Source organism: Phoenix dactylifera, chromosome 3 (genome assembly GCF_051530095.1).
Source record: "Phoenix dactylifera cultivar Ajwa chromosome 3, Ajwa_hap1_PhDact_Kaust_v1.1, whole genome shotgun sequence".
Taxonomy (NCBI): domain Eukaryota; kingdom Viridiplantae; phylum Streptophyta; class Magnoliopsida; order Arecales; family Arecaceae; genus Phoenix; species Phoenix dactylifera.
This window is the reverse complement of record NC_143192.1, coordinates 53,787,170-53,810,671: the sequence shown is the minus strand read 5'-3', so window position 1 is coordinate 53,810,671 and position 23,502 is coordinate 53,787,170. Positions and strand designations below refer to the sequence as shown.

Sequence of the window (23,502 nt, the reverse complement as noted above, 5' to 3'; positions counted from 1 at the left end):
GACCTCCGAGTCGGGTAATATCCATTTCAATCACGGCCGCACATCAGATATATCCACTCTTCTATCAGGTACATGCACCGGAGGTGCCGATTACTGATCATTAATACCCTAACCGGCTACCCCTACTTTTCCCTCCCACGAAGCACTACTCCTCTCCCCTCCCTCTCCACCCCCCTCCCCCCTCTGCTCTCCGCCACCGCTGTGTCGCGCCGGCCCGCCTCTCTCTCCCCCGTCTCTCTCTCCACTGGCCCCGCCGGTACGGTGCCCGTGCCTTCTTCCCGTATGCGCTCTCTGTCTCTCTCTCTAAAATTACGGTAGAGTTAGGGTTTTGTAGTGTAGAAATCTTGTTCTTATTCTGAACTTTTTGACATAAAATTTGATTATCTGTTCCATTATCTAGGGCTACGGTTTACGCTAACTATTCTTTATCCTTTTTAATTGAATTAATTGGATAGATTTGTGATCTAGCTTAATACGGTAGGGTTTATGCTGATAGATCCAAGTTTGATTTCCTGCGGGGGCTCGTGGGCTGTTATGTAGCTTATCTGTTTTGTGGATTGGTTTCAATTTTATTTTGATGGTCCCTATCATTTTTATTCTGATTTGTATTTTGAAATTTTGAACTTGTGACTGATTTGGGTTGAATCCGTGCCAAGATCGAGCAATTCTACGTCTTCTACTGGTGATAATTCCACTTATTGTGGATTCGGAATTATTTCTCACTAAACTTTCACGTTCATCTGTTGTTGAATATCCAGCCCAGTCCAAGCAATAATGCCTTTTGATTTTTTTTTTTCGAAAGAAAAGTTACAGAATTGTCAAGAAAAGAGATAAATAAGTTCAACTAACACAGAAACATCCTTTCCTTATGTACGATTGTGCGGTTATCTGGTTTCATAGAGCTCTAGTTTCATCAACTGTTGTAATTTCTGGAAACCCTAATACAAGTAGGATTTTCAAACTAGGATGCTTCATTTGCAAATCCTGACTGAAGCAATTGAAGTTCTAACCTTGATGGAAAACCTTTTTTTTCTGACTTCTTGAACCTTTTTATGCCAACTTCGTTGATTAGTGCTCTCATTTTTCTTATCTTCACTGCAAATCAATACCTCTGATCCAGATCTGTGTCCCCCTTTGATTAATATTTTCACCTTTGAATTGGTAAATGATATTAGTTTGGGCTGATTTTGCTCACTCAAGCTGTCTTTCAATAGGGTGCAAGCTATGCCTGGAATTTGCGTTCTTGTGAACCAGTAAATCGACTTTGCTTTATTTTGTTTTTTGCATAGTCTTTTCCTTCCTCTATCATGACATACTGAACTGTTTATTTATTGCAGCTCTTCCCTGTGAATCTCTTTGGTTGGTTTGTAGGATGGATGATAGTCAATCAGCAGTCTCTCAAGCATCCAACGTTGCAGAGTATTCATCCACAGGTCTTGTTCCTGCCGAGTACCCCATGACCAATTCAGGTGGTGAAGGCCTTGTTTCTTGTGTACCTACTGCAGCTACAGATTACGCTTTGTCAGATTCTTCAAATCCTGGCAACGGGAATATGTACAGCCAGGATACCAATTCTGTTGCACAGAATGCTGGCATGGCATATGAATCTAAGCCTGATGATGGGGCTGCTGTAGCTAGTGAAATTGCCATTGGTCATGAAACCGTGGCAGGTATTTCTACTCATACAACTGGTTATGATTCCATGAATGGAGCTGCAAGTGAAGTGGCCATTTATCAATCTACAGGGGTTATTGAGAATGGAGGTTTATCAAATGATGTGGGTAGTACTGTTGTTCAGCAACCATATGAAGATGGTATCGGAATTTTCTATTCCTTCTTGAGATGTGAAATTCTTTAAGAGATTCGTTACTTTGAATTGGTTTTGTTTCGTCAGTATTTAAAAGATTGCTGGTGTTTGTCTTTTGTTTATTTGTATTGTTCTCATTAACGTTGGTGGCCTTTGATTTAAATCTTCCTTTTTTGTAGTGGCGTATACTGCTGAGGAGGAAAGATTATGGAATATGGTAAGAGCAAATTGTTTAGACTTCAATTCTTGGACAGCCCTCATTGAAGAAACTGAGAAGGTCGCAGAGGTATCACTGGACTTCGTTTGTTTTTCTGAATATGCTACATATCTTATTAAGCATGTCTGTATGCATATTAAATCTGTGGTATTAGTTATGTGAACCTAGTTTTCGGTGGTAGATTAATGGACAATGTTTTAGCTTTGTTCAAGATATGAAGTTTGATTTATCATTAGTTATGTAGCTACCTGCAGAATGAAATTGATTCTTATCTCATGTTATGTGTGGAGCAAAGTAAAACTTCAGGAAGAACTCTGAATGATAGTACTGAGCTTTATGATATTACAAAGTAATTTTAGGTATTAGAATAGAAAATATTATAACCTTATGTATCCAACTAAACTGATTACTTGATTTTGTGCTTCCAACTCTTACACCTGCATTTTTGATGTTTTCTTAAGAGTTCTTAGTTTCTGACTCTAGCTACTAGGATAAGCTAGGTATGCTTTTTAAAGTGTCAAATTGCACGAAGAGAATATTCTCTATTAGGGTAAACTAGATATCATGTCCCCATCAAAAACTTAGAATGCTATAGTCGTGTACAATTTGTCATCAGTACTATTTATATTATCTGTTAATGATATTATGCATAGGAAGTCCATGTATTGAGTTTGACTACGTGGATGGGTATTGATTGATCCACATGGATAGCTTGAAAAGCAATGGAACTGGGCCAACTGTATATTCTCATGAGGCATATTTTGAGGGTAAAAGCAATATGTAAGAATATAATTTTATTCTCATATGAGGCATATAACCTCAGGTATAGAAAAAGATAAAGGAAAAACAAGAAAAAGAACTGTGATTTGGCTGATTGTTGTGGGATCTAATACATCACCAACATTTTCACTTTCCTGATTGCAGCTATCATCATTACAATTCAATCCGACACGTGGACATGCAGTACTTTCTACAACAACAAAACAGCCAGAACTTAAAAATATGAAAAAAATATATTGCCAAAAAATTTTTATAAGCCACATTCTATCAGATACTAACTCACTACATTGGCAGATTCTTTATTTTGGAAATATATATGTGAAGGAATGTTTGTTTTAGCCGTATATGCTATGCAACACTGTTCAGTTCTCTTTTTTTCCTTGGATAACTGGTTTGCCTCTAACAGTATTGCAATTTCTAATATTTATGTGAAAACATATGCACATTATGCAAGGTACAAAGCTTAATTCAATATTAATGTTCCATATCTTTTCTTAATTAAAAAGTTGCTTTGAAAATAACTCCTTGTCATTGATCTAGTTCTAAAGTTACTTGTTAAAGGATGTATTGCATCGAACAAAAATCGGATCAATGATTAACAAGTGAAGTACTTGCATTTCTGGTAACCTTTTTGTTTTTTTCCAACAGTACTTCCTGTATAGTGTTATAAGAGCAATAGAGACAATCCTTCACCTACTGCTTGTTATTGGAATTCAGATAGTCGCTGAGACACCTGCAGGTGACAACCAATGGGAAAAAATAGAGCATAATAGGGCTGATTGTAAGAGTACCATATAGCCTAACATTTATTACCCACACATATGACAAAAAATAGTTATTAACCCTCTTTGTCCTCATATCGTGCAAAATGAGAAAGGTGATGGTGGATCTGTAGACAATAGTATGAAATTCCAATGATGATGGAATAATACAGAATGTCCACCTAATAACATGCCAATCCAACAAGTTGCAACAATTATTAGGTGCAAGATTTTGAAGCCAATATCTTGGCCAGGATATGATGAAAGAAGCTATGATAATCAAGGTTTTACCTGGCAGTTTTGGTACCTAGCCAGTGCACCCTTATTGAGTGTTGGTATGATACAACCTTGGGACCAACACGTTGGTGTGGGGGTTGTACTGGGTACAGGTTCTGTATTGGTATGGTATGATATGCCCTTTACCTGATGGTATGGAAATCCTTGCTGCAGATCTGTAGAAAACCTTTGTGGTTGATCAGCCGTGCTTCCGCAAATCAACATTTTTCAATAATCTCATTGCACAAAAAATGCTTATGGTGTTAATTTGGATATTATTGTGTAGTCTATGAAAGACCTAACATATCTTTTTTAGTTCTGGCTTGCCTTTGTGCAGCTGGTGACAACCACCAACTTGTCTCTTGTTTTAGATTCACACCTGTGATGTGTTCTCATGCTTTGAGATGGTGTCTTACTAGCTGGATTAAAGGATTTGGATGTAGTTGGTAAAGATGCCAACTGATAGTAAAATGCCTAAAATTACAAAAAATATATGAAAAGAAGACTACTTTTTTGACTTCAGATGCATTTGGGTTGTGAACAAACTGATTGTTGATTAAGGGATTTGGATCTAGTTGGTAAAGATGCCAACTGATAGTAAAATGCCTAAAATATAAAAAAATATATGAAAAGAAGACTACTTTTTTGACTTCAGATGCATTTGGGTTGTGAACAAACAGATTGTTGCTTACTTGTTATACTGTATTTATTTTAGTACTTTCAGTACTTAATTTATATTTGGGTTACTAATATTTGCATGGAAAAATTGAATTGAACTGACATGTCTTTTCTTACCTTTTTTTTTGTGTAGAACGACATTATAAAAATTCGAAAAGTTTATGACGCATTCTTGGCCGAGTTTCCTCTGTGTTATGGCTACTGGAAGAAATATGCAGATCATGAGGGACGTCTGGACAGTGTTGACAAGGTTGTGGAGGTGTATGAACGGGCTGTCCTGGCAGTTACTTATTCTGTGGAAATTTGGTTGCAGTACTGTCAATTTGCAATCTCAACATATGAAGATCCAGATACTATTCGAAGGTAACAGTCAAACAATCTGCCCCTCCAGTGTATTGCACACTTTTTTTTTTGTGGGCCTTTTCATTGTGATGAGATGCTAGTCATGATTTTTGTGTTCTTCTAACCTTATGTTGGCATGAACAGTGATAGCCACATGGATGGAGGAAAGGTTTGCTGGGGATGCACTTTAGGAACTCTTTTCTAATGTGCCAACCCTTGATTTGAGTCTGTTTAGTGTAGCTCTTTTCATTTTATTAGCTTGTACTTGCATCATTATGTGTTCTTATACCCCCTCCCTGTCTTTTATTCGAAAGGTTCCTATAGTAGTGATGTAGTTCATGAATTACTGCTCCTTTAATTTTGGCACTCTTGAGGTTATGATTGGTGCAACATTATTCAAAATGCTGCTCGGAAGATCACGCTCAGTTTTGGGCTATGATGGCCCTTATGATTCCCTCCGTTCCACGGGCATAATATGAATATTTCAGGAAGGTAAATGCAGTGTATTTGTGTCAACTTCAGATGTGTCATCTGCTTTTAAAAAAAATGGTCCTCAATATTAACAATATAATTGTCTTGAATTCATGCATGGACATGAATGTTACTGGAGGACTGAATGCTTACCATAACAACTTTGCATGTTTTGTTGTCTTTCAGGCTGTTTGAACGTGGATTGGCATATGTTGGAACAGATTATGGGTCACACAATTTGTGGGATGAGTACATCAGATATGAAGAATCACAACAAGCATGGAGTCATCTGGCCATGATTTATACAAGAATACTGGAGCATCCTATACAACAACTGGATCGTTATTATAATTGGTGATAACTCTTCTCACTGAGTCTACTTTGATATGCAAGTTAATATTGTGGCAATCTTGATTGATCTGTAGCCGTTGCTCTAAGTTTTGCTTACACATTGTTGTCTATATCAGGACTATTGATTCTTAAATGGTTGCTACTTAATTATATCTGAAACCTTTCTTAATGTTTGCATAAGAGATTTTCAGTTGTCCTATATAACTTTTTATGTTTGGAAAAATTGAATATTTCAATTTTATGTTCTGGTGACTGGTTTCACTTGTGTAGATAAATTCATAGTTAGTCGTGCAATATTCAGCATGCACGTTAATGTTTTGTGATTCAACAAAGTAATAAATACCGTCACAAAGATAATGATATTGTATCAAGTATTTGGTAAAAAATGTGATGTTGATGATTGAGTATAAAAGAAAGCTGGAACAAGTAGTAGTTAATTACTAGGAGGTTCATTTGTGACCTCGTAAAAGGCAAGAATCAGAAAGTTAAACCTTAAATCATCTAACCTATAAAGAGAGATTATTGAATGGTGCAGTTTATACTTTCTGGATGGATTTTAGCCTCTATATGAGGTAAGATTACAATCACGACATTTAGGGATGGCTTTTATTAACTTAATCATTTATTCTTGTTACCTTTTGTTACCCATATCCTTGTTCCCATTTCTGGCATGGCTGAGCTTTGATGTACTAAAAAGTTTGCCCATAGGGATATGTGATATGTGTTGATAAGACCTTGATGTAATAGTTTCAAGAATGAATGTGTAGCCAACAAATTTCTGAGCAGTAAATACTTGTTCTTTTGAATAACTGACGAATATCTCAATGTATCAACTACCAAGATGTGTTCAGTGATCTGTGATGATGATGATGAATTTGGGCATGTAGTTCTTTTGCTTGATGATGTCTTTCTCATTCACAGATTGTGCTAATGTCCTATTATCTCGTCGATCTGTGCCGATGTTTTTAACATGCTTTACTTATCTACTATGAGATGCATATTTATTTTGCTTCTAAAGTAAACATGGTCATGGCTAAGTTGCTGCTATGGTTGCATCCTGAAACATCCGCAACTAGTTGAGATTTGATAGTTGCAAAAACATCTTGATGTGAAGTGGAGTCAATAGGAGAAAAAGGGAGGAACATGATAATCCTCATCTGAAAAAAGAGTATAGAGGCTTTGTGACTGGCAAAATTCCCCTCTTATATTAGTGGAAAATATAAAAAATAATAATAACAAAGAATAAGTAAAATAAGATGACTAAGAGTAAGTAAAAAATGTATTGATTGTCCCACTAGGTGCAATTTTTAGTTGGTTCGACATTATATGATCCATTTCTTAAAATCTTTTTAATGTGGCTAAAATTTGGAATTTCTAATCTATATTCTGCTCCTATTGTCATTTCAGTTTTAAGGAGTTGGCTGCTAGTCGATCTTTATCTGAAATACGGACTTCTGAAGAAGCTGCTATGGCAGTTGCCAATGCCGAGACTGGTGGCCAAAGTCTTGAGGGCGAGGTTCATCCTGATGGTGTAGAGCAATCTCCAAAACCCGTAAGTGCAGGTTTAACAGAAGCAGAGGAGTTGGAGAAGTATATTGCAATTAGGGAAGAGATGTATAAGAAAGCTAAAGAATACGAATCTAAGATCATTGGTTTTGAAACAGCTATTAGAAGGCCATACTTCCATGTCAGGCCTCTTGATGAACCAGAGCTTGAAAACTGGCACAACTATCTTGATTTTATTGAGAGAGGAGATGACTTTAACAAGGTATACAACTGTTTTTGTTTTGACACTCAATTTATAATTTCAAACTTGTTAGTGTTTTCTACCTTTGCTTCAAATGGTTAAGAACTTACAATTTAGTCATATTGGCTGCATTATATGCTTTAGTGGCTAGTATGTTCGATGAAGCTTTTAAAATGGGATATTGAACTGAGGATAAAGCGTGGGCATGTTGTTTGCTTTCTATGAGGCTAAGTACTTCAAACCCTCATTTGTCAGTGGATGTTCTGGGTTCATGATACCTGCTGCACAAATATCTGTTTTCTTAAAAGGTCAAATCTCATATATGCAGGTGTTTGCTTATTGCTTAGCCACTTAACCATCTATCTAGCAGGCAAGGATGGTCCCTCCTTTCATACTGAGGGGCCTCCCTTATCAGCTAATGGAGTACTTCTTGTGCACTTCTCTTTGTTGCAAGAATATTGTTCTTTTAAGTTGAATTGTTTTTTTTTTTTCCTTTCATTTCTTTCTTCTTTGATACCATCTATATGCTATTTTCAGGTTGTTAAGTTGTATGAAAGATGTCTAATTGCTTGTGCCAATTATCCGGAGTTCTGGACCCGTTATGTGTTATGCATGGAAGCGAGTGGAAGCATGGAGCTTGCAAATAATGCTCTTGCTCGGGCTACTCAAGTATTTGTGAAAGTATGCTTTTGTTTTTCTTGGATCTTTTCTTCTTCATTGTTTTTTTTTTATTTTTGTGAAATAGCCATAGTATCTACATCTGTATAATGAATAATATTTTAATTATGCCTTTCCACCCATGATTTATTAATTTGTTTAGCTTGCAACAATATGTGATAGCAATATCAAAAAATAGTTCTTCTTATGTAAACTTTTGCTGAATTTCACAATCTAAAACATCCATGAGCCTTTTGTGACGGACTTCTCAAAATGTCCTGATTATTTTTCTAAGACTTTTGTCATGGATTACCTCTCTGACATTACTTATTTCTTCTTTATATGATTTTATGTTTTAAATATGAACATGCTCTGATGGTGAAATTATCATTATGTAGATTAGCATGGCTTTTTGTTATGTAGTGTTTCCGGAAACTTTCATTATATTATTTTCTTATGAACTCCTATGCAAATGCATGAAGATGTAATCAATAATTGGTTTTAACTATTTTCAGCGATGTCAATACTTGAGTTCTAATGGATGCTTTTTTGACAATCAAGAATTTTAACATTTACTTTTAATTACTTAGTAATTATAAGTGTAAGTAAGTTTTAGTATCCGATTTAGCATTTACACTTCCATTCTCTTTAGTGAACATTGCATGTTCTATAGGTAAATGCACCATACCTATGTCCTCTTCAATTTTAGCAGTATGTTAATTTATAACTAGTGTAAAATGATGAGGCTTATTGCTGATCATTGGTGTAAGCACAGTGCTTAGAAATATTCTTGTCACCCAACTATACTACTCCTAACTCTTGTCATTTCTCCGGGACACATCTCAATAATATCAATGTACTGTTTTGGCACATCTTTCCTTCTTAAAGCCCACCGGGATTAGTTTCGTATTTGACTTTTTTTTTATCATTTGATTGTTAACCCAACCTTAACCCTTCTTCTTTTTTTGTGGTGGGACTGAATTTTGTGCTGTTCAAATATGTAATTCATCTGCAGTGAGTTGCTGATATTTAGAACCACTGACATGTATACCGTGCTCATTTGAATATGTTTAATGTGATTAATAGATAAAGCATGTAAGTTTGATCACATCTCTCTGTGCGTAGGAATGGCTTATCTGTCATAAGAATTTTTCCCTAAATATTGGTGTTGGGTGGGGGTGGGGGAGAGCTATATCTGCTGGTCAATATTCTATCAGTTTTAATCTCTGGAATTATACCATCTTTGTGTGATGCCATAAATTGCAATTATCTAGCACAATTCTAACGTTCAATTGCGGTGTTGAATATACTTCCTAGAAACTGTGGGGAGATTTTAAATTTATTATCCGAAGTACCTTGAGTTGGCCAGTTCAGATAAAAAATTATGACAAGGAGGCTGGTGATTAACATTTTTTAAAAATTTGTCTGGAAACACTAATATTTAACATCTTGTTTTCCTTCGTAATGCTCACCAGTCATTTACTTCATTTTTAACAGAAACAACCGGAAATTCACCTTTTCGCTGCTAGATTTAAGGAACTAAGTGGAGATGTTTTGGGAGCTCGTACAGAGTATCAGCTCTTGTATTCTGAAATTTCACCTGGTCTGTTGGAAGCCGTTGTTAAACATGCAAACATGGAAAATCGACTGGTATTCATCTTACTGACCTTCAAAACATATACTGATTATACCTGGTCGAAGATGTTTGTTGAAGGTTCCCATGATTCTGCAGGGAGATAAAGATGCTGCCTTTGCTATATATGAGAAGGCTATCACTGCTGAACAGGAAAAGGAGCAGTCTCTGATATTGCCAATGTTGCTTGCTCAGTATTCACGTTTTGTGTATCTGGTAAGATTCTCACTGTCAAAATCTGTGTTGCTTAGGATATCCATCATACTGACATAAGGTTTATTACAAGAGCTAAACCTTGCTTGCTCTTTTCAAACCTATAGGTAAACTATAAAAAGTTATATATATGTCTGAACAAACTAAATGTCAGTAAGTTTGCCCCAACATTTGCTTTCAGTGATTTTTAAAATATTATCGAAGTATGGGCATATGCTGAAAATATTTTATAACTTTCAAAATATTGCTAATTAAATGTGTTTTCTAAGTTTCTGCTGATCTTTTTGTCAATGTACTACTGCAGATCTAGAATATAATCCGTTGGTCACATTATAGTTAACTATTAAATAAATACATCATAGATTTTGAAAGGTAAATAAATTACTGTAGAATTGTTGTGCTATATCTGATATATTTTTTGTGCTTGTATTAATTCATTAAGTTCTCATACATGGCTCTGGGCTATTATATTTGCATTTTCTTGTAGGTTGCTGGTAATGCAGAAAAGGCTAGGGAAATTTTAGCTGGATCTCTTGAGCATATTCAACTGTCAAAACCTCTTCTGGAGGTTTGTCTCTCTTAACTTTCTGCTGTGGATCTTATTCAGCTGTCAATTTTCTTAATTTTTATTTTCGTAGTTACGTATCATTAGGTTTTCCATCTGACTTGTGCAGGCTGTCATCCATCTCGAGTCGATCCAGCCATCTCCAAAGCGTGCTGATTATTTGGATTCACTGGTGGAGAAGTTCATTATGCCCAACCCTGACAATTCTAACATGGCTAGCACCACTGACAGAGAAGAGATATCCAGCATATTTTTGGAGGTAATAGTTCAAAGTGTTACTTTAACAAAACAGTTAGTTTTCACCTATTCATGATAGAAAGTAATCAATATCTTCAAAATAGTAAAGAGTTAAATTTCCGACAGCTCATTTAGTGTTCTTGGGAGTACAAGGAAGTTGCCATATATTTGTTGTTTACACAGGTTCCAGTAAATTTGCTCAATTGGGTTAAGATTGTCTGTAGTCCTCATATATTAGCTGAAAAACAGGTTCACAGTCAACCTTTTTACCCTGGTTGTATGGTCATGACTTATTTACTGCCCGTGTTAGCAGTGTGTTTTTTCCTGTTATGATAATAGATATTGTACCTTTATTTTCAATTGCCTATGATTTCTTGTTATGTGGAAGTCGATCTAATGCTGGAACCTGGTGAAAATTCACTACTCTGGACATTGTTGCCACCAAAAGCAAGGACCTTAATTCTTTGATGGTGGTGTTACGTCAAGCATTTTTAAGGCTAATATGCTCGAATAGAAGTGGGTGCAAGAGCAAATTCAATTTCTGAAGTGGAGAAGCAGAGTTCCAATAAACTAACAATATGATAGCACTTATAAAAATAATATTATTGGGTAATTGCATAATAAAATAAGTACTCATTTGATTATCATGTGTCAAAAGATGCAAGAATCAGTAATTTATGAAAAATGAACGATTGATTGTACAGTAATTATAGTAGTAAGATCTATTTAAAATGAAGTCCTGGCATAAACAATACTTAATCCAAGATGGCGTGGGAGCACAAATAAGTGGTTGCGAGAATGGAAGCAAGATTTCAGGGTCTGTGCTGCCTTAGGTTGAAGATTTTGGCAAGTAAGTTTTGTAGTAAATAAATTATGACTAGTGAATTTATGTCAGAGTGCACATTATTGTGCTCTCTGTTTGCTAAAAATGCTAACTTTGTGGGGGCTTATGTGCAAGAGCAATGTATTTTTCTTTTCTTCCTTGAGTTGTATTAGCCTTAGGGGTTAGAAGGTATGCTGATTGTATCCATTTTGTCCCCAAATTTCTGGATTCTGCATTAAGTTTTCTATTTAAAATAGTCTTGGTGTATTAGTGATCACCAGAATTCTGAATCTTTAGCTTCTTGTTGTCATAGTAGTCCTTTGGCTCTGTTGAATTTTTGTAAGAAAAGTTTCAAGTGCCTAAAAGTTGTTGGAAGGAAACTGAGTATGTACAGTTTTTTTCAAATAGAAATAGAAGTGAAAGTGAGGCCCAAGTTGTAATAAATATTTAAAGAGATACCATGATGCAATTAGTTTGCTCTCTTTTATGTGTCATATGGAAAAATGGAGAGGTATATGAAGACATCAAATTGAAATAGAGTAATTGAAGTGGAGAAGTGTTTCTGGGTTGTATGATTGATTACCACTTTTATAAATTAACAATATTGCCCTAGGAGGTATGTTTAATAGTGTTGGATATACAAAGAATCTAAACATACAAGATGGATGGTGAAGACATGGAAATGTTACGATGGATTTGGTAATAGCAAGAAGGATATGGTGCCAAACGAATTTATTAAAAATTTGTAGACAGAGTACTGGAGGATTGATTTAGATGGCATATTGTGTGCAATAGGGTTTATAAAAAGGAGGAAGATAGGATAAGGTGGGTAAAATTATGAGCAAAGATTTAGGCAAAGCTTGCTGTGCCACAACATGTTCACCTTTAAACATCCTTTGTGAGCTGTTTCTTCATAAACTTCAAATTGAATATTTGTTCTTTGAAAGTTGTATCCTTAAATTTTTGAGCGTGTTCTTGGGATGAATATCAATTACTGTTGTATATGTTTTTCTAGTTCACATGTCATTCCACTAAAATAGATCATCACATAGATGATAATTATTCTTTTAGTTTTCTTTTATTTCCTTAAATATTTCTGGCTTATCTTTGATTTGCTAGCTAGTTAACAATTTTTGATACAATTTACCTAGATAACTGCTTGCTGCAGGACTATGAGGTTCCTTGCTCACTTGCTTACCTTGATCACCTTTTAAATTACTGCTTGCATCTTAATTAGAGTGTGATTCTAAGAGTCATGAGTAATTTAAGAAATCTTCTAACGTTATTTGGTGGAATTGTAATTGGTTGTTTAAGGTTCAACTATGGGGCTCATTTTTAACTTGTTTGTTAGTGGGCCAATACCTTAGCTGCTTTGCCTCTTAAAGTTGTTCATATGTTTCTGTATTATTGCTCATACATGATTTAATTTTGATCATTATCTAATTTATATACGAACCAAGAAGACATGGTTAAGATTGTGGAAATCAGATCTGCTTTGTTTTGTGGGTTCGTATAAGCCTCTGTATGATGCTATTTTGATGCAAGTCTTTCCAGTAGCATCATTTTCTACCTAACTGGGTGCAATTTCTCTCATTACACTCGGGACATTCTGAATTGCCTTGGTACTTAGCAGAAATTAACTATCTTATAAATGCTTCGATGGATAAGAATAAGAATAATATTGTTTCGGGAAGTGTCAGCTGTATGAACTAGATCCTCTTTAAGACTGTTAATTTTCATATTTTTCCTTTTCAAGAATATTGTGTTTTGCTTCTGTGGATGTGCAAATATAGAGTTGATATGTACGAGCAGGGAGTGGGGTAGTGTTGCAGCTTGGATAGAACAAGAGGGAGATGTGCTCCAATTCTTAGTAATTAACAAAATTTCACTGGTATAAAGTCAATCTGGTATATTTGTCAAACACCTCTGGTGACCTTCGGCATCTGACTTAACCTGTACCCTAGCAGTTGGCCAATTGCCTTGGCGGTTTTGCTGGCAATGGACTTAGTAAAAGGACTTCAATTAAACTATTACATTTATACTTGCATACATGCCCATGCTTTCCGTAATTAGCTAGATCCATTTTAGATAAAATTAAAGTTTCAAGTGAATATTTGATATGTTTTTTTGCTTTCACTTTTCTTGAAACCATAGTTTAAATTGATGGGTATGATAGGCATTTAATTAAAATCCGATATGGGAAGTCTATACTTCTTTCCAGAGAGATTGTGGGAGAGATATGGGTAGAGTTTTTTTGAAATTTAAAAGAAAATGATATTAGGAGTTTTAGTTGTTGGTGGTGGAGATCATAATTAAATGGGACTCAATTGTTGATATATGAGTGGAGCGAGAGAAATATGGAGAACTATGAATCGTAATGAATGATGAGACTTGAGGTTTGTTGCTAAGGTTATGCAAAACTTAATTTCCAAAGTTACCCATCTTTCCAGTGATTATCTAATAAAGTTTCTAATGGAACTAATTAATATTTATTATAAACAAAAGACGAATATGCCATCTTAGTTTTAGTCCAACAAATTTCTGACTATAATCAGCGAGAAAAAATGCAACAAATCCCACAAATGTCTTATTTACATGTATACTGCGAAACTAAAATTTAGTTTTGAATTCTTTATCTTGATATCTTGACAACAACTTAACTTTCTTAATCAGATTGGAGACTTCTTAGGAAGCCTTTTTTGCTTTTAAATTGCTTTTTAGAGTTACGGAATACTTTTAAAGGTAACACGAAACATGCCCCTAAATTAGTTCGAGTCTTCAAAAGAAATACTCACTTAATCGAACATCTAGACTTCCTTTGTTTACGTTAGAGACTTAATTGCTTTGAATCCTAAGAAAACACTGAACTTAATTGTTTTTTTTTTAAAAGAGCACTATCTGTGGGATCATATGCTCTCTCTCTCTCCCCCCACCCTCCTTTCCCCATTCCCCCTCCCTCCCCCCGATCGTACCCTCTTTGTCTCTCCCCCCTTTCCCAACTGGATTCGCCTTTGACAAACAAAGAAGAACTCTCTCTCCAACCTGCCCCCCTCCGCTCTCTCGTGCTCCCGCTTGCGTGTGCATGTGCACCTATCCTTCTAGTGTAAAATATTTTATAGGTACATGGAAATTTCACATGCATTCTAGAGAAATCTTTCTTATTTTTTTCATGTATTTTTTATATTTTTGTGCAATCAATTTATCTATTCGTATATATTTTTTGTTTACAATAATTCAAGGATTTAAAATTTTTATTGTTATTTTGTTTATTAGTGTTTTTGAGACATGCATTAGATGCATGCTAATTTTTTGTTTATTGATATTATATTTTGGATTTGTTTTTATTTTATCTCTTTCTGTATTTTATATAATTCAATAATTTGTAATATTCTTAGGCCCAAGTTGGTGTTGCTGTAGGTGGTAGTGCTTTTATCTATAAAGCTTTGAACAAAAGTGTTTGCTAGTAGAGCTTTTAGTGAGAAATAGTTTGCTGTTTGGTAATTACACTTACAAAGTATTGTAGGACTTTAATATTTGTTTGATAACCTACCTAAGAAGGTGCTTTTAGTATTAGGAGCCGATGATGAAGAACAACAGATAGTGCTTTTAATTGTCTGTCTATACTATCAAAATTGTTATTCGAAAGTATCCTTAGTTTACAAATTATCCATTTTGATATGTTAATCTAAATAATGTAATAAATAAGAAATTTTATACATACTATATATTTTAAATAATATATAGTATTATTTTATTATAATATTATTATCATAGTATATATTATAATATAATCACTATGATATAGTGTAATATAATATAATTTACCATTTGATGCATAAGTTAAGGATCTCCAAATCACACGATTTGGCAAACAGTTTAGTGGTAGTAGATCACATCCAGTAGCTTTGATCATTGATGTTGGACCTCTATTGTCCAATCAGGACTTGACCATATTTGAGTGGAAATTCACTTGACCAGATCCTAGTTTTCCTCTATCATATCATATTATACTATATTATATTATATTACATATGAAGAATTAACATGGGCATTTTCGTTTTCGCGAAATTTTTATTAAAATGGAAAAAACTTTCCATATTTTCTCATATAGAGCTTTTGCCCATAAGCTTCAAATTGGAGCTTCCCCTTGGTAGACTTTTTTTCTAGCTTTTGGAGGGGGTAGAAAGCTGTTTCAAAATTTTTACCAAACACCTCAAAATTATCCAAAAGTGCTTTTGGCCTTTCAAGTTCTTTTTGGCCTCTAACAGGAATACCAAACAAGCCTTATTTTATTAGTTCCTTTTAACTGTCTATTGTGGACTGCTAGTATTCCTTCGAAGTTCAAATTTGATGGACCCGAAGGATCCCCAATGGTCTATTTAATGTAATGTAAATTAAAATGTATATGCACCTATTAGCATACCTTAAGGCATACATCACAAAGATAAAACAAGTAAAAAAACTTCCTTTTGTATTTACAAAAGGAAGTTTTAAAATCCAAGCATGTTGACTGAGTCGGCCCACCAACATGTCACCGAACAGCCAAAAGGGGTTGGGTCATGGCAGTACTTAAGAGTATTAAAAAACTCGCCCAACCTGTTGAAATGGGTAGTTCAACCATTTGAATTGCCCGATCCAAATGTTTTCGACCCACACGTTTCAACTAATGTAAATTGAAAAAAAATGATGACAAAAGGTTGAAACACTTTTGCTCTCTCCTCTCTATCATGGAATTGTGAGGACTTTTTTCTTGATTGCGGAGAAGTGATGTGCTAGTACTCCAGAGATGTCACCAAACCTGGGTGGGAGGCAGACTGCCATCACCCGTACTCAGGGAGGAGTTATTGTCTCTGGATCTAGGGATGAGGGCCATTGTCATCGGATCCAGGATGCAGGAAGGTTGTTGCTGGATTTCTTGAGGAAGGCCATTTTGCCGAATCTATCAAGAAGGGTCACCACAGCTAGAATTAGGAGGCAGCTGATGATGCTGGAAGTGCTTGTCTAGATCCTTGCACTCCTTCCTCTTCATTCTTCCCCTCTACTTGTTCTGTTCCCCTCTCGCCTCTTCATCGGGTAGGAGGATGCTCTCTTTTCCGTTTTGGCAGAAGCGATGCAAAAAGATGAGGCTTTGGAGTTTGGACATCGTATATGATCATGGATGGCATGGTTAAAATAAAAAAAGAGATGGGCCTGTTTGATTTGTAGTTTATGGTGGTTGAACTGGTGACCCATGATCCAGGCACGAGTATAGTTTAAGCCTGGCTTGTGCATTTAAGATGCTGATTCAAATTGTTGATAATCACAATTTCTAGACATTTTTTCTCATGCCTGTATACTAGTTTGTCACCTTCTAAATTATTATATATACTCCATATCTTGTATGCATGTATATGCTGCTGCATATACACGACTGTTATATATCTATAGACATTCGAACATATGTGGAGACAAAAGTGGTATGAAAATAGACATTTGCATTATTGTATCTACGATAGTCTAGATGAGGGTTGTCTAGGGGTCTGATGCCCTGTCCATCACATTTATGGTCTCACAGGCCTCTAGGCAACTGCCATAACTATTACACTGATTAGACTTGGGTTTATCACCATAATGGCTAACTTAAGCACCTTGTACTTTGATTGCTGGTACACTGTGACTTGGGTCTTGATAAATGTAAACAGTGCTCAAATTAGATCTCAAAACATAGTATAGATCTTTGACGAGAACTCTGAGAATAAACCCCCTTTTCTAACAAATTACTTTTTCTGTGAGTAGATTCGACATTCTTTTTTTCCTGCTGTTACTGTATCTCTTTAGCAATTATCGAGATGCATTCTATTTGACTGCTAAGAAGAATCTTTCCTGGGAGATTTGTGCTTATTGGTTATCTATTTAACTTTGTCCTGCATATTGCGCTCGACCTATTTCAATATCTGTACATTAATTCTATTTATATCTTTTGTTTTAGTTTTTGGATCTCTTTGGAGATGCACAGTCAATAAAAAGGGCTGAAAGTAGGCACACTATGCTCTTTCTTCGTCAGAAGAGTGTGTTGATATCAAAAAAACGACATGCTGAAGATTTCCTTACCTCCGACAAGGCTAAAATAGCAAAGACTTATCCAGAGCCAGGTCAGTCAATTATGGGGGCATACCCAAATGCACAAAACCAGTGGTCTGCTGGTTATGGACAAAAAGCGCCAGCTTGGCCTCAGACTTCCCAATCACAAGGGCAGCAGTGGAATCCAGGATATGCGCCACAGGTAGATCATTTTTGATCCTTGTAAATTTTGTTAGAGTTCAGGTGAACTTTGCAGAAATGTCTGCTACTGAGTAAACCTTATAGCTTATCATTTAATTTTATTATGTAAGACTTCTTTGGCTAGTGTAGATGAATGTTGCTATGGTGGATGACAAACTAAACCTTATAGCTTCTTATGTTTTAATTCTTTCCCTCATTTGGACCTCTGCATACTTTAAACAATTTGTGGATTCATTTCGTGCATATATTGCAACCTTTTATTGAATAGTAATATAACTTTTTTTATGAGATCAGAAGTAGCCCGAAATATGTATTCTTGGTGAATGATGGTTTGTAAAGCAGATCCTGTGTAGTCAGGACAAGGGTTGATGGTTATGATTATAGTCACTGGAAGCCTTAATCTTGAGATTACTTCAACAGACAAGCCGTAGTGTTTAGATTACTTTAACAGACCTGGAATGAAGATCTGTGAAGTAGATCCTATATAGTCTTGACAAGGCTTGATGGTTATGATTATATATTTTCTGAGTATGATAAAGGTACCAGAAGCCATAGTCTTTCGGTTGAAGTCATTTAGCAGAACTGAAAAAGATGGTCTGCCATATTCTTTCTATTTCCTTAATTGACTTATTTTTTCATTATTGGCATAGCCAACTTATACTAATCTCAAACATAGAAGTATCAGAAGCCATAGTCTTGAGATTAAAGTCATTTAGCAGAACTGAAAAGGATCGTCTGCCATATTGTTTTTCTTTCTATTTCCTTAATTGACTTATTTCATATTTCATTGTTGGTATAGCCAACTTATACTAATGGTGCAGAATTTCTATTTGGCCTTTGCTAAATGCATTTTCTTGGCACCGTTTTATAATCTGCCTTTTCTTGCCCTTTTAATCTATGTTAGGCTGGGTATACTGCATATGGCGGTTATGCTAATTATGGCCAGCCACAGATGCCAACATCAGCTCAGGGTGCTTCTTATGGTGCATATCCTCCCACATATCCAGTCCAGGTACTAGGACCTTCCAATTTATTTATGAAATGTGTTTGGAACATCTTACAGTTATATATAAAATGATTGTGTTTGCTCTATCTTTGGTTGCTGTTATTACTCGGTAATTTTTACAAATTGAAGGAATCTAATTTGTACAAATACCAATTTATCATTGAAATTAATGTTAGTGCTTTTATTTTGATTCTAGAGTATAGTCAGAATCATGACCTTTGGTGCACATGTTAAATTGGTCTAAGATTGGGTCTTTTCTCATGTCATTCATTTATACAGAGCTCGTAGTTGCTGTTACTCTTTCATGGCTGACAGCTGCTAATGTTATATTTAAAATTCAGTAACACCTGGTGGATAGTAATTTTGTTGATATAATTGCTTGCTCTGGTCACGTACTTACTAAGGACTCATTGTTTGTTTGGCTTTTAGTATGAAGCCAGGGTACGCTTACTATAGTGGAACTTCAAAAAATGATATATTTGTCCTGCTCAGACTGATTTTAACATAGTAAGGTTTAAGTTTCTGTGTTACATGGTAGAGCTAATATGTATGCCAGTGATTTCTAATGTTCGGATTTGGTTAATAGACATGGACAGTTGTAATCGAACAGAATCATTGCATTTTCTTTCATTTTTTCTTGCAAGGATCTCAACCTTGTTCTGTATTAATATGTTAGCCGATAATGTTAGGGACAACATAATTGGAGGGAAAATATGTTAAATCTAATCACTTGTTAACAATGCCATTAAGCCTTTAAGCATGATCCCTCATCGATAGAAGTGATCCCAGATTGGGATAATGTGCAGCTTAAGATGACTGCAGGCTTCCATTTATAAATATGTCATAAGGAGCCATAAAATTAACTGGCTGCTTTGTGCCCATTTATATGCTAAATTTTTCTTAATCCATCTTCACCAATCCGTCTCAATTTTCTACATCAATCTTTTTCTCCCTTTTCATTATTTGGGCTTTATATTTATTGTTCATTGCCTCATTGGCTTCCTGGACTTTGATTCCCACAGAATTTCTCTAGGACATGCTCCTGTTATTGGTGGAAAAGATTTTTGAACGTGCTAAATCACTAATTCATACTATGCTACAGGATTAAACATGCTAATAAAAATAACGAAGAAAGAAAAGTGTGTGCTGAAGGTTGAAATTTATTGCACTGACTGCAGATTAGGTTTCAGTTATATTTGTTAATTTTAAGTTTGCATGTTCTCATGGTCGTAAATGATGAGATTCAGACCAGCAGAAGCTATATTGGCCCGTGTTTTATATTGTGGTGAATCTTTCCTTCTTGTTGGTCCAAATCTAAATGGTGGTACTGCCACTTAAAACAACTGGTGCTTATTTTCTTGTGCAGTGGTTTGAGTGGAGTCCGAGCAACTTAAAAGGAGGGTTTGAAATGATTAGCTGGATAGTTTAGGGTCTTGAAATTTAATTTTGTAATTGAAGTTTTGAGCCAGAGAGAGAAATTGCATAATGTTTCTTATCCTGCTTTCCTCTCTTTTGCTGTGCTAGATGTGGTTTTAAGAAGTAATTTTTTTGTGTGAAAACTATCGAGCTGCTTTCTGAGCATATTACTTGAAATCTGACTTGGGCATGTCCACTCTTGGTGAAATCTGTCATGCATCACCACGCGTGGGGTATAGTTATATGTGTTGCTGCTGGTCTTTTAGCCACAACATAAATTTGAGGTTCTCAGTCATGATTTCTGAAATTGCTAGAATTTTGCTTGCATTTATCACCGTCTGGTTGTGCTGTCATCTTGTTTTAGGCTGCATGCTTTGGCTGATGGTTCTGTTGCTTCCTTTTTTTGTTCGTTTAACCATTCTTCACAGTTCCTGAAACTAGTTTAGCTAGCTTGAAATCTTAGGGTGACAAATTGAGTTTTTTCGTTTCCTGTCATTGACACTGTTTTTGGATCTTACCACTGCTTAGAATAGCTTAAAGTCCAATTGGTATCATTTCTTTTTTCCTACCTGACTTCTAACCTTCCTTGCAACTTTGCAGTTTCCATTGTTGGGTAATATCTCATTTTAATGGTTGTTGAGATACCCTTATCAGTAATGCGCTTCTCACGTACGGTACCAATAAGAATAGTTATTATTACAAAGTCTTGATATGACTGTTTCTGGCTTATGACAGGCTTATCCACAACAAACGTATGCCCAACCTGCACCAGCAGCAGCAGCAGCAGCAGCAGCAGCAGCAGCAGGGGCAGCAACGGTGTATCCCCAGCAACCAGCACCTGCTCAACCATATTATGGCAGTTATTATTGATTTGGTCCATGTTTTCCAAAACAGCTAACGTTGTTTGGTATAGTAGGTGTGGCCCCTTGCTCCTTTCTCTGTCATCATTGCCATACCTTTTTCTTATGATGATTCAGGTTTGTTATTATGAAGAAATCATACAACAATTTGGTGACATTTTTTAAATTTTTATGCACCAAGGAAAAGCAGGGTGAGAAGGGTTCTCTTTTCCGATTCTTGGAACATAATTAGCCAATTTGGTGGCAGGTAGCCTTGTGAAATCTGAAGAACTTAACCGTGTAAGTGGTGATCATTTTGAATGCTCCGTGCAGCCTGCCTTTATCATGCAGAAGGTGACACAATTGTCATTGTTCAGGGTGTTAGCTGGTACCACTGCATGAGGACATCAACAGTGTATAATCTGGATTTCTACTGCAATATTTTGATTTTCACTTTAATCTGCTGAACTGGATGCCCATTTCCAGAGACGGCGCCTGGTTGAACACGTACAACCTGTTAATTGTACGAACCAACTGTTGTGGCATCGTATGCGCGCTCCAGCAAAAACGAGCCCTTGTTTTTTAATTGTTTAGGCAGTCATGTAACCATTATCAGCATATATAATGGTTGTCAGGCAAATGAAATTTTGTGCAGGATTTTAATATATAAACATTTACCTATGGCCACTTCGTTGTATTCCCTCTCTCCTACCCTCATCTTTGCACACTGGTGCAGTACAATGGGTAAGAGTTCTCTGATGCGTTTTTACCAATGGAGTTATTGTTCTCTAACTAACAGATGTGAGTGTTTGTTACGTGGTGCATTGCAGCAAACTAAAAGAGATGGAGCGTATAATGGTGGAAAACAGGTAGTTGTTTGTACATTTGTGAGATCATTATTGATAAATTATAGGAATATTTCCAATGGAGTAGCAGCAGGACAGGTTCTTTATGCCAATTCATATCTGTAACAATCAGGGGTGTGTGAGTGAAAGTTCTGATTAAAAAAAATTGTTTCCAGTGTTATTTTATCAACTTAGCTGGCTGGCTGGCTGGCTGGCGACGCTCTTCTTGCCCTTACCGCTGGGAAATCATATTGGTGCTGGCCGTTCATACCCGAGCTAGCTCTGATAAGAAAACCTGGAATCCTGGGGTATTTTCTCTTCATATGGGCAAATTAATAGCATGGCCCCAGGTCATGCGAACCCTACCATTCCACTGGAAATTAGGTGTTGCCTGTCTCCGCCTTGTGCAAGGTTAATGGTGGAAATCATTGAAAACTAGGTGATCTTTTAATATGGGTGGTCATTGGTGCTGTTAGGCTGGTTTGTACTGCATTCCTAGGATGTGCAATACGGTAAATCCCGTGACAACAAGGCAGTTGGTCGGAAGTGGTCAATGGGATCATAAATTATGTCATTCAGGGATTTGTACGTTCTTGTGATAAAATGATGGCATTGGTCGTATGAATCGGTCGGTGTTTGAGGACACGTTCGGTTAAGAAATCCTCCCAAGGATGCAGCAATCCAACACAATAGGGCAATCCATCGAATCCATATGTTGTGTATGATGATACCATGTTCTCATCATCAAAACATAATGCATTAGTCCAAGTTGTACAGGCCTTGTCTTAATCTTGGTGGCTAGTCTTAATCTTGGTGGACCAAGATAATCTTGCAGGAAAAGTTGAAATTAGATCACAACATATCTGGAGATGGGTGTACGTCATACCATGCCCCAATGAGTTTTGTTCTTCCCCTGAATTGCACTTGGCGAGTTCAATTCTTGAGAATCTCGCTGGCAAAACACACACCCAAATCAACCATTCCATATGACATTTCAATTGCAATATTACCATTCCGTAGTTTTGATGGGATCAAAAGTGATATCGAATTAAAAGAAGGAGTTGATCCGACGGATTGATTTTTTTTTATTATCAAAGATAAAAATTCATAGAAGATATTGATTTCTCGGAAAGGCTTCATTTTTTCCTTGAATGTTCTTTAATAACCATTTGTATTTTCTTTTTTTATGATATAATTATTTGTATTTTGAACAGCTAAGTCAAAAGACAAAAAGAGAGAAAAAGAAAAGAAATTTGCAGATTTGAGCCAAGATCCGCCAAACTGGTACTGAAACTCGTACCGGTCGGCAGGCAGGTCGATACCGTATTGACATGCAATACTCTTGGGCATGTCAGTTTGAAACTGGCACGCCTATTTTTTTTAAAGTTTTTCAAGTTTAATTAATTGATAATCAATCTTTTTTAATTTTTTAAATAATTTTAAGTCTAACTTGATATTTTTTTGATGTTTCTATGATTTTAGTTTAACCTAAATGATACATCTTGTTGTTTTAAAGTGATACAAGATATAAAAATGATTAGTGAGATGTTGTATGCTACAAACATGAAATATCCTAA

The 23,502-nt window shown here is 35.8% G+C and overlaps 1 protein-coding gene across 27 annotated transcripts; it reads left to right on the top strand.

Annotated features, from left to right (window-relative positions):
* The first annotated feature begins 81 nt into the window (after window positions 1–81).
* Window positions 82–21,767, top strand: LOC103715431 (pre-mRNA-processing factor 39-1-like). Of its 27 annotated transcripts, none has more exons than XR_015976720.2 (16): window positions 82–256; window positions 1,338–1,814; window positions 1,987–2,093; window positions 4,653–4,882; window positions 5,519–5,686; window positions 7,091–7,451; window positions 7,968–8,111; window positions 9,585–9,737; window positions 9,820–9,936; window positions 10,421–10,501; window positions 10,608–10,757; window positions 17,527–17,820; window positions 18,724–18,831; window positions 20,977–21,157; window positions 21,349–21,380; window positions 21,458–21,767. XR_015976720.2 is itself a non-coding variant. In XM_088719135.2 (16 exons), the coding sequence occupies exons 2-15, from the start codon at window positions 1,373–1,375 to the stop codon at window positions 21,109–21,111; spliced, it is 2,415 nt and encodes an 804-aa protein (XP_088575261.2). In that variant the 5' UTR covers window positions 82–256; window positions 1,338–1,372; the 3' UTR covers window positions 21,112–21,157; window positions 21,349–21,767. The 27 variants fall into 27 exon arrangements, 17 of the variants coding, with proteins under 17 accessions (XP_088575261.2, XP_088575260.2, XP_088575257.2 ...); XR_015976718.2 differs by having other exon boundaries at window positions 21,292–21,380; XR_015976717.2 differs by having other exon boundaries at window positions 21,289–21,380.
* Window positions 21,768–23,502: the final 1,735 nt, after the last annotated feature.